The sequence below is a fragment of the Emys orbicularis genome, chromosome 24 (genome assembly GCF_028017835.1).
Source record: "Emys orbicularis isolate rEmyOrb1 chromosome 24, rEmyOrb1.hap1, whole genome shotgun sequence".
Classification (NCBI taxonomy): Eukaryota; Metazoa; Chordata; order Testudines; family Emydidae; genus Emys; species Emys orbicularis.
Genome location: NC_088706.1, coordinates 5340365 through 5353825, shown reverse-complemented (window position 1 = coordinate 5353825; position 13461 = coordinate 5340365). Strand labels below are relative to the sequence as shown.

The following is a 13461-nucleotide window of genomic DNA, read 5'->3' as shown; positions in this document are numbered from 1 at the left end:
TAAAGCACTTTGGGATCTTTCGGGGGGGAGGATGCTATGTAAATGCAAAATAATATTCATTCTTTCAAAGTAATGCCCTGCGTTCCGAACGTTGAAGACAGTTTGAGCTGTCACTTGGAACATAGTGACATACCGCCTTTGCCCACACAGTCCCTGCGCTTTCAGCCTAATTATTTTGTAAAAAGCTTTGAGAGACTTGGAGTATGAAAGGCATTTCATATAACTAGTCTCTATTCCACCCACTCAAGGGCTCATTCTATAAGGTGCTAAGCACCCTCAGTTCTTACTTTCAGTGGGAGATAAGGGAGCTCAGCACCTTTCAGAGGAAGCACACAACCTTGTATGGTTAGGCTTGTAGGCGTTTGAGGAAGGATCATAGAATATCAGGGTTGGAAGGGACCTCAGGAGGTCATCTAGTCCAACCCCCTGCTCAAAGCAGGACCAATCCCCAACTAAATCATCCCAGCCAGGGCTTTGTCAAGCCGGGCCTTAAAAACCTCCAAGGAAGGAGATTCCACCACCTCCCTAGGTAAAGCATTCCAGTGCTTCACCACCCTCCTAGTGAAATAGTGTTTCCTAATATCCAACCTAGACCTCCCCCACTGCAACTTGAGACCATTGCTCCTTGTTCTGTCATCTGCCACCACTGAGAACAGCTGAGCTCCATCCTCTTTGGAACCCCCTCCTCAGGTAGTTGAAAGCAGCTATCAAATCCCCCCCTCATTCTTCTCTTCTGGAGACTAAACAATCCCATTTCCCTCAGCCTCTCCTCATAAGTCATGTGCTCCAGACCCCTAATCATTTTTGTTGCCCTCCGCTGGACTCTTTCCAATATTTCCACATCCTTCTTGTAGTGTGGGGCCCAAAACTGGACACAGTACTCCAGATGAGGCCTCACCAATGTCGCATAAAGGGGAACGATCACATCCCTCGATCTGCTGGCAATGCCCCTACTTATACAGCCCAAAATGCCATTAGCCTTCTTGGCAACAAGAGCACACTGTTGACTCATATTCAGCTTCTCGTCCACTGTGACCCCTAGGGTCCTTTTCTGCAGAACTGCTACCTAGCCATTCGGTCCCTAGTCTGTAGCAGTGCATAGGATTCTTCCGTCCTAAGTGCAGGACTCTGCACTTGTCCTTGTTGAACCTCATCAGGTTTCTTTTGGCCCAATCCTCCAATTTGTCTAGGTCCCTCTGTATCTGATCCCTACCCTCCAGCGTATCTACCACGCCTCCCAGTTTAGTGTCATCTGCAAACTTGCTGAGAGTGCAGTCCACACCATCCTCCAGATCATTAATAAAGATATTAAACAAAACCGGCCCCAGGACCAACCATTGGGGCACTCCGCTTGAAACCGGCTGCCAACTAGACATGGAGCCATTGATCACTACCCGTTGAGCCCGACGATCTAGCCAGCTTTCTATCCACCTTACAGTCCATTCATCCAGCCCATACTACTTTAACTTGTCCGCAAGAATACTGTGGGAGACCGTATCAAAAGCTTTGCTAAAGTCAAGGAATAACACATCCACTGCTTTCCCCTCATCCACAGAGCCAGTTATCTCCTCATAGAAGGCAATTAGGTTAGTCAGGCATGACTTCCCCTTGGTGAATCCATGCTGACTGTTCCTGGTCACTTTCCTCTCCTCTAAGTGTTTCATAATTGATTCCTTGAGGACCTGCTCCATGATTTTTCCAGGGACTGAGGTGAGGCTGACTGGCCTGTAGTTCCCCAGATCCTCTTTCTTCCCTTTTTTAAAGATGGGCACTACATTAGCCTTTTTCCAGTCATCCGGGACCTCCCCCGATCGCCATGAGTTTTCAAAGATGATGGCCAATGGCTCCGCAATCACATCCGCCAACTCCTTTAGCACCCTCGGATGCAGCGCATCCGGCCCCATGGATTTGTGCTCATCCAGTTTTTCTAAATAGTCCCGAACCACTTCTTTCTCCACGGAGGGCTGGTCACCTCCTCCCCATACTGTGCTGCCCAGTCCAGCAGTCTGGGAGCTGACCTTGTTTGTGAAGACAGAGGCAAAAAAAGCATTGAGTACATTAGCTTTTTCCACATCCTCTGTCACTAGGTTGCCTCCCTCATTCAGTAAGGGGCCCACACTTTCCTTGACTTTCTTCTTGTTGCTAACATACCTGAAGAAACCCTTCTTGTTACTCTTAACATCTCTTGCTAGCTGCAACTCCAAGTGCGATTTGGCCTTCCTGATTTCACTCTTGCATGCCTGAGCGATATTTTTATACTCCTCCCTGGTCATTTGTCCAATCTTCCACTTCTTGTAAGCTTCTTTTTTGTGTTTAAGGTCAGCAGGGATTTCACTGTTAAGCCAAGCTGGTCGCCTGCCATATGTACTATTCTTTCTACACATCGGGATGGTTTGTTCCTGCAACCTCAATAAGGATTCTTTAAAATACAGCCAGCTCTCTTGGACCCCTTTGCCCTTCATGTTATTCTCCCAGGGGATCCTGCCCATCTGTTCCCTGAGGAAGTCAAAGTCTACTTTTCTGAAGTCCAGGGTCCGTATTCTGCTGCTCTCCTTTCTTCCTTGTGTCAGGATCCTGAACTCGACCATCTCATGGTCACTGCCTCCCAGGTTCCCATCCACTTTTGCCTCCCCTACTAATTCTTCCCTGTTTGTGAGCAGCAGGTCAAGAAAAGCTCTGCCCCTAGTTGGTTCCTCCAGCACTTGCACCAGGAAATTGTCCCCTACACTTTCGAAGAGATGGAAATTGCCCATATCAACTGGTTCAATTTTTTTTTTTTTTGATTCTATGACTCCTTTGCATCACTATTAGGGCCCCGATTTTCACCTCCTTTATGTACCCACCCGTGAGAGCCAGCATTGTTACTGTCCCTCTGGTGAAGGAGAACAGGGCTGCTTTAGAATAAGAGCATCCAGGTTTTACAAGAGCGCCACAGTGGCGATTTGTCAGCAGCCAGAGGGCTGTGCCCCATTTGCGTAACTTACCTGCAGCTTCAAGTAGTCTGTAAAATTGACTGTGTTTTATTTATAGTAGCAAGTTCATCACAGCTAAAATTGTGACGCTGTGTGCCAAAGTGTAGTATTCTGAACCTGCCACTGAAAAGTGTGCCAAATTTGGATACCCTGGTTTTGAAGGTGGGGGAGAGCACCTATGGATTTGCCAATGCTGCATATGTGAAAGATATAAAACCTCATCTTTCCGCAGGGGATGGGATAGGCCTGTGGGAGTGGCTGGAGAGGAATGTGTGTTCCTGTCATTGACGATCTGGCAGCGAGGAGAGGCGTAGGCGTTTGACAACCAACTATCTGTGTGTCTTCCTCTGTCCTCTGGGTTGCTTCTCCTTCCTCTGCTAGAGCAGCCCCATCCGTTGGCTGACCTGTCATTTTGGAAATGTATCGTGTTGCAAAGGTTACTCCTGTTGCCATGTTTTCATAGGGTGGAACTGCACTTTCCAAAAGGTGCTACTGTGCAGGACAGGCAGAAGTAACAATACAACGTTGCCAAAATCCATTCCGTTTCTAAGGTGCACAGTAGACACCCCCACTTTTAAATGCCATCCCTTTTCCACGCTGCCTGAGAAGCAATGTCACATTTGCACACGCTGTGAGCAATATGACTAACTTGGCAATAGCCAGCAGAAAACGTGTATAACAGGACTTTGGAAACAGATTATTACAGGGGTGAGCAAACTACGGCCTGGGGGCCGCATCCAGCCCTTCAGACATTTTAATCCGGCCCTCTGGGGAGCAGGGTCCGGGGCTTGCTCCAGTCGGGGAGCGGGGTCGGTGGCTTGCCCTGCTCCTTGTGTACCATGGCTCCACGCAGCTCCCGGAAGCAGCTGCATGACCCCCCTCCGGCTCCTACACATAGGGGCAGCCAAGGGGCTCGCCACTGTGCCCCCGCCCCAAGTGCCGCCCCCGCAGCTCCCATTGGGGCAATGGGAGCTGCAGGGGCGGCGTCTGCAGACGGGGCAGCGTGCAGAGCTGCCTGGCTGTGCCTCTGCGTAGGAGCCAGATGGGGGACATGCCGCTGCTTCTGGGAGCCGCTTGAAGTAAGCGCTGCCTGGAGCCTGCACCCCGACCTCCTCCCATGCCCCAACCCTCTGCCCCAGCCCATATGCCCCTCCTGCCCTCCGAACCCCTTGATCCCAGCCTGGAGCATCTTCCTGCACCCCAAACTCTCATTCCCACCCCAGAGTCAGCACCCCCAGCCAGACCCCTCACCCCCTCTCCCCCCACAGCCCAACCGCCTGCCCCAGCTCGGAGCCCCCTCCCACACTCTGAACTCCTCATTTCTGGACCCACCACAGAGCCTGCACCCCCCCAGCCGGAGCCCTCACCCTCTTCTGTACCCCAACCCCCAATTTCGTGAGCATTCATGGCCCGCCATACAATTTCTATACCCAGATGTGGCCCTCGGTCCAAAAAGTTTGCCCACCCCTGGATTAATAGCGTGAGAGTAGGCTGACAAATTTTGATCTTTCAAAGAGTTCATTACCTAGGATTTGCCTCCATCCTACGATAGGGATTAAAAAAAGATCATTTATCCTGGAAGTGGAAAGCATAATTGCCCTGTTCTGTACACTCCCCTGAAACTCGGGTATGGTATGGTATCGGAGGCAGGACACTGGGCAAGATGGACCATGGTCTGACCAAGTATGGCAACTCTTATATTCTTGTAATTGGCCATAAACAATAAATGCCATGAAAGAAGATTCTGTCTCTTCTAGTTTTGAGTCAGTTGACAAGATTAAAACCTAAGTTAAGTCTTCGCATTCGTGCATTTTCCATTTTTGCAGTATGTTGTAATGTACTGCCTTGAGTAGCCCTTGTTCAGGAAGCAACATGAAAAACCATCTTGTTTTTCATCTCTGCAGAGCCCTGAGCTCTAGCCATGTTCTGCACAAAGGCTTAGCCAGTGGTTTCTTAACGTGACCAAACTCATTATTTTTACTGATTTACTTTTAAAATACATCCTGTTTTCAGTATAAACTAGTAAGTTTTTCTTAAGTTAATGTCGTGGGTTCAGCAGAATCATTTTGATTGAGATCTTGGTTCGTTTTTTAGAAACGTATGGGGATGAACAGGCCAGTTTAGTAGCACTTAGTGGCCCTGAATCATGATTGTTATCATGAACTTCTGTTAATTACAGAGGAGAAAATTATCTTTTTCTGTGCTTGGTACTTAGCGAGGGAGCAAGTTGCTTGCTGACTACATAATTGCCACAAAATTATGTACACTGGTTAGCATACGGGTGCCTTGTGAGCAGATTAGACATCAGGCTATGCTTTATTGATTTTCTTTGACTTTAATGTCTCAATTGAAAGTTGCTATCTCCTACTTGGATAAATAGATGTAAAATTTTCAAGTGATGTGCAAACTACTTATACAGCAAGAGTAAAAATGCATTCACCAAAAAAAATCTCCCCAACAATTCTTTCTTCTCTATTTCTATGTAAAAGATCAAATGGAGTGGTAGGATATCACTGCAATTAGTCTAAGTGCCAAGGTGGATTGTTCAGAGTCTGCATGCTCCAAGATTCTCAGACAGTTTTAATGTTATAATTATCTGAGGAAGTTGCAACATCTGAAAAGAGATTTGTGGAAAGACAAATGTCAAACATTTCTGGTTATCTTTTAAATTTTGTGAGCGTACTTAATACACTGTCTTAATCTCCTTGCTCTATGAAATTGAAATGTAGTTTTACCTTTCTAAAAGACCCGTTAATGGTGGTACTTTGTTCCATTTCAGTGACTTCTGTGTCACATTTGCTCAGTTTATCAGCCAGGGTAAGGTTTTCTCCCTCCCAGTCACAAACCTCAGTGCACTGCAAGTGAAATTGGAGATGTTTGGTGCTTCAGACACTGGCATCAACGGTAAAAAATAATTAGAACTTGGTTGGTAATTTTTGTCACAATAAAATACAGTTCTTGTGCAACCATGTTAGCTCTGCAGTGCTTACAGTAATAAAAATAATTTAAAAACTCTTTACATTAAGTAGCTAGGACACGGAGAAATAGGAGGAGCAGATATGTGCAGTAACAAGATGGAGTTTTAGTTATCATTTTGATGAAAACTGAACTTTAAATTCACAAATGAAAATTTTACCTACAGAGCTTTTCAAAACTGTAGCAAGTTATAAAGGCATTGGATTCACAATGGTGTATTATTCATAGGCTTTAAGACCAGGAGCGACCATTGTGATCACCTAGTTTGACCTCCTACTTCACACAAGCTGGAGAACGTTGAGCAGCTAGTGTGTCCCATTCCATATGCAAGAGCATGTTTTTGGTTGGTTTTTTGTTTGTTACATATCTTTCCAATGCCGGGTTCTGATGATAGTGGAGCTTCTCTTTTAGACTTTAATAGACATTTCATACATAGTCAAGGATAATCTTACTTTAGAAAAATTGCTGGATCTAAGATACTTTTTTTTTCTCCCCTTACAGAGCTTGGTTATGATCCATATAACCCTGAGCTTCCCAAGCCTTCGACCCAAATAGCGAATGGTGCTTTGGGTGACATTACAGTGTCAACCCCTAGCATTCTGCAGCTGGAGTTGGTCAACAAGGCCATTGAAGAGGTAAAATATGAAGTTGAGAGAGAGCAGAAAAAGTATGAGGAGCTATTGGAGACAACAAAGGAATACAGCACATCTGAGGCTACTTCGCTTATTTCCAAAACACCTGTATCAGCTGCTGTGACAAAAACAGACTCTTTAGAATATAACCCAGGTAGCTATAACTTGAATAATAACACAGACTACAACCCTACGCCTTTGGCTGCTGCTAGTTCAAGTAAATACACCTTGGATACTTTTGATAATGCAAAATCCAAAGGTAGTTCATTGGAATACGTTCCCAAGGTTGTGGCTCAGCCTAAAAAATACAGTAGCGTTGTCACGAACAATAAGTATGTGATTGATGACTCCAAGCCTTCTACGGACTTGGAATATGACCCTCTTTCAAATTACTCAGCAAGGCTTTTGAGCAAAGCCTGCACAAAGGAGCAGAAGGGGACCAAAAGGAGAAAGGTCTCTAGTCATGGAGAATCTTATTCTCCTTCACGCAAAAAGCACTGTAATGTATCCAATAACTATGGAACGTATGCCAAATTCTCTGACTCTGAAGAGGATGTTGACTTGGAATACCAGCCAACCTCTGTTAGCCGTTTACAATCTAAAGTCAGTTCTGAAAATGAATCAAGTGATGGGTTGTCCATCAAAGAAAAGAGCACCAAACTGGAAGACCTAAATTCCCGGGAGATGAAAGAAATGGCAGTGCAGTATGATATGGAAGATATTGAAAGTCCACGGAAAAATCTTGTCAAAGACTTGTCGGAGAAGAATACAAAATTGGCAAAGGCATCTTCTGGCAAGAATGATCAGGATGTTGAAGAGAGAGACAGCAAAGAGATTGCAAAAGACAAAATGAAAAAGAAAAAAACAGATGGCAGGAAGCCCCCTTGCCACAAAGAGATGGGCAAGAAGGAGAAAAGTAAAAACACAAAGAAAGAGAGAATAGTCAAGAAAGAAGAAAAATTAAAAATTAAAAATGGAGAAAAAAACTGTAAAGAGAAATGTATCAAAGCAAAACCAGACGGGAATTCGAAGAAATCTGAAAAAGAGAAATTGGAAAAAGTGGCTAAGAAAGAGAAGTCTAAGTCCACCAGTTGTGCAGCCAGCTCAGGGAAAAGCAAGAATGAGGGGCTCTGTAAGGGAGCTAGCACAGAGAAGCTGGAAGGTAGCAAGAAGGACTCCATGCTAAAGGCAGCTGATCTGAAAAATGGCAAACAAGCCTCTAGTGATAAACACAAAGACAAAGGGGGCAAGACTTCTGCCTCTGATCGTCCAAAAAAGAAGGCAAGCCCTGCGAAAGTGGGGAACTCAAAAGGCAAGTGTAAGCCGAAACAGCGGACGTTGAGCCACGTTGACCTATTTGGAGATGAGAGTGGGGAGGAGGAGAAGGTGGGCCAATCTCTGGCTCCATTTCCAAACATGAGCTCAGACTCCGATGGAGATGATGGCTCCTATGGTTTTCAGAGTGATAATGAAGGGACAAAGAGCATTCAGCGCTCCAAGCTGTCCAAGTCATCTTCATCCTCCTCAGCCTCTGATGACATTGATTATTCCATCCTGGAGAAAGATTTGGATTATGACTCTGACCCCATGGAAGAGTGCCTCAGAATTTTTAACGAATCCACGGATGTGAAAACAGAAGACAAGGGAAGGCTAGGGAAGCAGGTAATGCTCATTCTGAATTCAACACTAGTCAGTCATTCCCCTGCCTCCAAATCTAGATGTTAAACCAACTGCCTTTAGTGTCATTATTCTATTGTTGTTACCTTTCCCAAGGAGTTGGCGGGGGAGGGGAGAGTGGGGATTTCCCCCCCCCCCCCCAAGAGTTTAAATTGCTGTTCCATTTATAATTTTGACCAATGATTGAAAGTATTTGTGGCTTGAGTGTGCTATCCATTTCCATCCCACCAGTAGTTAATTGGGTATCGGAAGTAGTATCTAGTTACTATTTTTCTGTGTTTTGCTATACCAAACCAGAAGTTTGGGGGATGGTTCCTCCCTGCCACAAGATGGACACAGCACTGGAATCTGAGTTTTGACATCCATCAGTTTTGAAGTGCTTTGCCCCAGCAGAATTGGCAGTTGTTTGGGTCTCCAGCAGGTGTAATGACAACCCCAGCTGTCTAGCTGGATACATCAAAAGTTTCAGAGAGAATTTCCGGGCCTTTCAGAGGTAACCCAGGCCAGCATCATTGCTGATAGGCTGGGGACCCCCACTCCTTCGTGCAACAGGTTCCACTGAGTGCAGCATGACCAGAAACAGCAGTGCAACCTCTAAGGCAATAAGTTCATGGTGAAAGTAGGCTAGTATGGCTGACGCTTACTGAATTGAGTGGAGGACTGAATGAAAAAAGAGTCCTCCTTAATGAGGAGGCAACTGGCCAGGTAGGGATTGGGTGTGTAGGAAACCCAGGACCTAGACAATTCAGCCAGGTAGCCTACTCCCTCCTGTAGCATTTCATAGCCCATAACCAATATTTAGTTGGATATTGGGATATTCTCTAGTTCAGGGGTTCTCAAACTTCATTGCACTGTGATCCCCTTCTGACAACAAAAATTACTACATGACCCCAGGATGGGGGACCAAAGCCTGAGCACCACCACCCCGTGCAGGTGGGCCAAAGTCGAAGCCCAAGGGCTTCAGCCTTGGGTGAGGGGGGGTCTGTAACCTGAGCCCTGCCACTCAGGACTGAAGCCGTCGGGCTTTGGGGCTTGGGCTTCAGCCCCAGGCCCCAGCAAGTCTAATGCCAGCCCTGGCAACCCCATTAAAACGGAGTCACGACCCACTTTGAGGTCCCGACCCACAGTTTGAGAACCGCTGAAGGCGGCACGCGAGCTGATTTTCAGTGGCACTCACACTGCCCAGGTCCTGGCCACCGGTCCCGGGGGCTCTGCATTTTAATTTAATTGTAAATGAAGCTGCTTAAACATTTTAAAAACCTTATTTACTTTACATACAACAATAGTTATATATTATAGACTTATAGAAAGAGCCCTTCTAAAAACGTTAAAATGTATTACTGGCACGTGAAACCTTAAATCAGAGTGAATAAATGAAGACTTGGCACACCACTTCTGAAAGGTTGCCAACCCCTGATCTAGTTGATACTTTTAAAGGGAACCTCTGAAAGCCTACATGTTTGCCATTTTAAACTCTCATAGTTCAATTCCTGCATAAGGATTCCCATCCATCCATCCATGAATAGTGTAAACTCTTAAGTGGCAGGAAGAATTACTCAGCATGATACAAAAGGTATTTGGCGGAATGGGATAAAATAAAGAAAAAGAACATTTATCTTAAAAGCTGCATAACAGTGAGATCCCTATGGTTGTGGCATAGACTCCTAATTAAGTATAGAAAGCCCCATCCATGGAGACATTTAAAACTAAGTAGGGCAAAGAACTAGAAAACACGCTGTCAGTAATAATCCTTTAGTGGCCTCCGGGATGATAGGGTAGAAATAAATTAATCTTATCCTCCATCTTTTTGACATCTGAGTTAACGAGACAATGAGAACAAACCCTCAGCTAAATGTGTGGCTGGCTGTAAATGAACAGAAGCACTTGATTTCATGTCAAACATAATGCTGTTAAGTTTTCTATTGGGGATCACTTCATTTGCACCATAGCAGGTGTTTCTGAAAATCAAACTGGGAATAGACTCTAGAAAAAACCTGACTTCCTTTATTCAAAGAAACCCCGAAAACTCTTATTCCCTTGAAAAAGTACTGAAATGAGGGCTCTAATTCACTTCAATGAAACTGTGCATATGCAGTGTTATGGCGCAGAATGGAAATGTTCATAGGGCAACATTCTCACAGCAACTAACTGGTCCTTGCACGCACAGCATTTTATATTCCTTCATCAAGGCATTAATTTTCCCTTTTTGGAGAAGGCTTCCTTCCCTTGCACCCCATAGCTATTGAAGATTAAGAGGAGAGAAGATTGGTCTTTTAAGAGGGAAAGATACCTCTGAGTAGGTGCTTATTTAGGTGTGTTCTGCTTTAAAAACCAGCCCGGAGCCCCAGATCTCAGTGAGTTGTTAATTTTGAAGGTATTTATAGGGCCAGATTTTTAAAAGAGCTCCGCACTCAACAGCTCCTATTTAGGAATCTAACAGGATCATCCTGCTGGGATTATCTGCATATATCTCATCTAACCCGTTCTTTGTCATTGCAGGCGCCTCGGACATAGGGCTTTCCTGTTCTTTGCCTGTGGCACACAGTTTAGTCTCTCGAGGACTGAAATGCTTTGGTCTAACTCGAGTATTTGGGCTTAATATAGGGGTATCTGGATGGACTGTAATGGCTTGTGATATGCAGGAGGTCAGGCTAGATGATTTAAAGGTACCTTCTGGCCTTAAACGCTGTGGAACTCTGTGGTCAGATTTAAGAAAAAAAAATTAATCTCCTGTTGAGGCCCCTAAATAATTAGGACCTGACCAGTTTTGAAAACCTGGTCATGAATGTCACAGTGGGAACTGCTGGGTGCTGAGCGCTTTTGAAAAGCCGGCTCTTGTTTAGATGCTTAAGTGAGAACTGAGCTTTTGCTAAGATCACGTCTATAGCTTTGTCTAAACTAAATTTCTTTGCGAATGTCAAACTTAGCTCCTTTGAGAACTCTGCTAGTGGCTCTTTTGGAGTGTTAAAAATAAGAATGATCAGAGCACGGATACGGCTCTAAAATAGTTAATATGTGCAACACTGATTGTACGTGCCTGTATAACTCAAACAGCTAAATAGAGTTTTATCAACATTTCTAAACAGGTTGGTTTGTTTGCTGGGAACAAGCCTGAGGAGTAAGCCCAAAAGTGGCTTTTTATCTGGCAAATCAAGTGTCTGGAAACAGGAGCGTTAAAAAGCATCTTCTCTACTGCAAAGCTGTTGTTCTATCCTGGGTTTCTGCCTTGTGAACAAAGCATCTCTGCATTTGGCACCACAGTCCCTCGATGGATTAGTCTTGTATATAGCTGCAGGGGTGCATTGTTTCTTAAAAGCAGAATAGTGACATTGAGGCGCAGTGCGCTGCAGCTTTTCAGGGCCTGCTCGGTGAGAGATCATTATGTGGGACCAAGAAATTAACTAATCTAGAGTTTAATTAAATTCCTTGGCTTTAAAAATGTTGCTAACACATTGAGGTATGTAAGTGGTTGGCAGGTAAACAGCACTGCTGAAGCATTCAATCTTTAAGGGCGGCCAATAGAATAGTGTCTGTAATAGATTATACCAAGGCATCCTATTGTAAGATCCGTGAATGGGCTGCATGGGTGGGAACAGTAATGCTGTTATTCATTTGCTTCACTGGTGCCTCTTATTTTGAAAGCTGGTTCTCTTTCAGTAGTTTAGCAGCTGGTAGTAGTTTGTACTCACCTGCTGTCTGGAAGCAATTTCCCTTTATGGTTCCATTATCCCAGAGGGAGGCTTTCCAAACATCCCCATGGAGCAGAAACTTGAGTTGATTCAATTTTGGAAGTTTGCTCTTTTGTTTTGTAGCCACTGAAAGAAGAGGCAAGTGAAGAAAAGGTGGATGACGCTTTAACCACTCTATTTCCTGGCCAAAAAAGGAGGATCTCTCACCTTGCCAAGCAAGGAAACGTAAGTGTAAACCTCATTAACAAGAATACAATTTGGAGAAAGTGTTAATAAGATTTCTTTCCCATCATATGACCACAATGTATTAGGAAACCGCACAGGCTGTAGGTGAAACAACCAAAATATAGGGAAGTTGACTGTGATATATTTGCAGTGGAACACTGTTACATAGAAGTTCTTTCTTTTCCCCCCTGAATAACTTCACTCCGAAATACAGTTTGACTTCCAGTAAAGTTAATGGCAAAACTCCTATTGGCCTTCAGCAAAAACAGGTACCAGCCCTGTAACTGGAATTGCATTCTGCATGTTGTGATGCACTGACACAGTCTAAGATTTTCATGTTCCATTAGTATAAATGTAGCTTCATTAGATCAAAGTTAACTGTACATAGGTTACCCTGGGTATTTAAGAGAGCTTATTAAGTTTTTGTCTTGCGAAAGCAAAAAGGTTAACATAGCATATTTGCCTGAGTCTGAAGCACTGCAAATCTGAGGGGTTGATTTCCTTGTTTGTATTTGCTCCATTTTAACCAGCTGAGTATCTCATTTTACATCTTTTTTCTACACATTTGAATTTAAACTATCTTCAGAAAACAAGAAAATAGGCCATAAAGACATCATCGTTTTCTTTCATTCAGATTTTTCATTTGTTTGCCATAGTTTTTCCCTCCAGCTGCTGAAGATAGATTATTCAGTTTTATATTGCAGCAGGAGAAGAATGAAGTTTAAGCATTGATCTAACCAGGATTTCCAAAATGAATTGTTCTTCCTTTCCACACAGTCTGGAAAAGGGTGTTTTTAACCTTTTAAGCCCTGAGGTCAGTGCAATGCGTTTTTGTTAATTAATTTTGTGAATATCTTCAGCCAGTTCGCTTGTTTGTTAAGGCTCTTTTTTATAAACTAAGGAGATAAGAGATTGAAGTAAATGGGTTGGAAATTCATTAACACAAATATTCATTGTAAATATGTACACGTTAGGCATTTATGTATCTTTAGATAAATGTTCTTAATGCAGCTTCTGACCCCCAAAGCACTTTTCAGAGACGCGAGGTAGTCATAGTGCAGTCATTGTCTAGGCAAACAGCAGTCTTGGTGTGCTCAGCAACGGTTTGCACCCAGACTTGGACATCAGAACCTGATATATAAAGAGAATGTTGCCTAGGAGGTGGTATTATTGCCTGCTGCTTTCATGTCATGCCATAGGATCCTTAACTTCTTCCGTTATTGTCAGAAAACATTTACTATGTGTATGCATGCAGAATTAGATTCCCGATATTGCTACATGCATCCAAAT

At 44.1% G+C, this 13461-nt stretch overlaps 1 protein-coding gene across 1 annotated transcript in view; it reads left to right on the top strand.

Moving 5' to 3' along the window:
• REXO1 (RNA exonuclease 1 homolog) overlaps window positions 1-13461 on the top strand; it is a 75349-nt gene that overhangs the window by 21610 nt on the left and 40278 nt on the right. Inside the window, exons 2-3 of the mRNA XM_065422072.1 lie at window positions 6450-8242; window positions 12070-12171. Of these exons, the coding sequence (XP_065278144.1) occupies window positions 6450-8242; window positions 12070-12171 (1895 nt within the window). The remainder of the gene's footprint in view (window positions 1-6449; window positions 8243-12069; window positions 12172-13461) is intronic.